General features: G+C 46.6%; 1 protein-coding gene across 1 annotated transcript; it reads right to left on the reverse strand.

Annotated features, from left to right (window-relative positions):
• Nucleotides 1-35: 35 nt before the first annotated feature.
• LOC103399667 (receptor tyrosine-protein kinase erbB-3-like) lies at nucleotides 36-518 on the reverse strand (the record flags this gene model as incomplete). The annotated part of the gene is made up of 2 exons (XM_008338321.2): nucleotides 372-518; nucleotides 36-288 (listed from the first exon to the last, which is right to left on the reverse strand). Coding segments are annotated over exons 1-2 (346 nt in total), but the record flags the coding sequence as incomplete, so codon positions are not given.
• Between the last annotated feature and the right edge of the window lie 18 nt (nucleotides 519-536).

Below are 536 nucleotides of genomic sequence, written 5' to 3' on the forward strand. Positions count from 1 at the left end.
AAAAAAAAGTGGAATCATCACATTTCATAAAAAACCTTTGACTGATTTACATGTAGATATATATGGTGTAGAACTGTCCCTCATGTCTCTTACTCTGTGTGTGTCCAGTCTGGAGAGATGACTGATGCTTCTGGACTGGGACAGGTAGTACGATCCTGAGGCGATGCCGTCATCAACCTGGTCATCCTCCTGGTCCTTCAGCTCAAGGTCCAGATCGTCCAGATCTTCCAGATCTACACTCTTCTGTGGAACTTCATCGACGGCTGCGTCCTGTTGGCTGCAGTCCTCCTGGTGATCGACACTCAGACTGAGTACGCTGCACTGTCTGTCCGTACAGTTTGACCACGGCCATGAACTGGTGTGGCTCTTACCTTGATCACCAGGTAGCGAGGTGGATCTCTGGCCATCCTGGTGAACTCACTCGCCAGCTCTTTGAACGTGGGACGAACGTTCTCGTCAATCATCCAACCTGCAAATTTGGAACAATATTTGGTTCATAATTATAAGTAAATAATCATTTGAACTTTATTGATCCC

The sequence above is a fragment of the Cynoglossus semilaevis genome, unplaced genomic scaffold (assembly GCF_000523025.1).
Source record: "Cynoglossus semilaevis isolate Cse_v1.0 unplaced genomic scaffold, Cse_v1.0 C18855204, whole genome shotgun sequence".
Lineage (NCBI taxonomy): Eukaryota > Metazoa > Chordata > Actinopteri > Pleuronectiformes > Cynoglossidae > Cynoglossus > Cynoglossus semilaevis.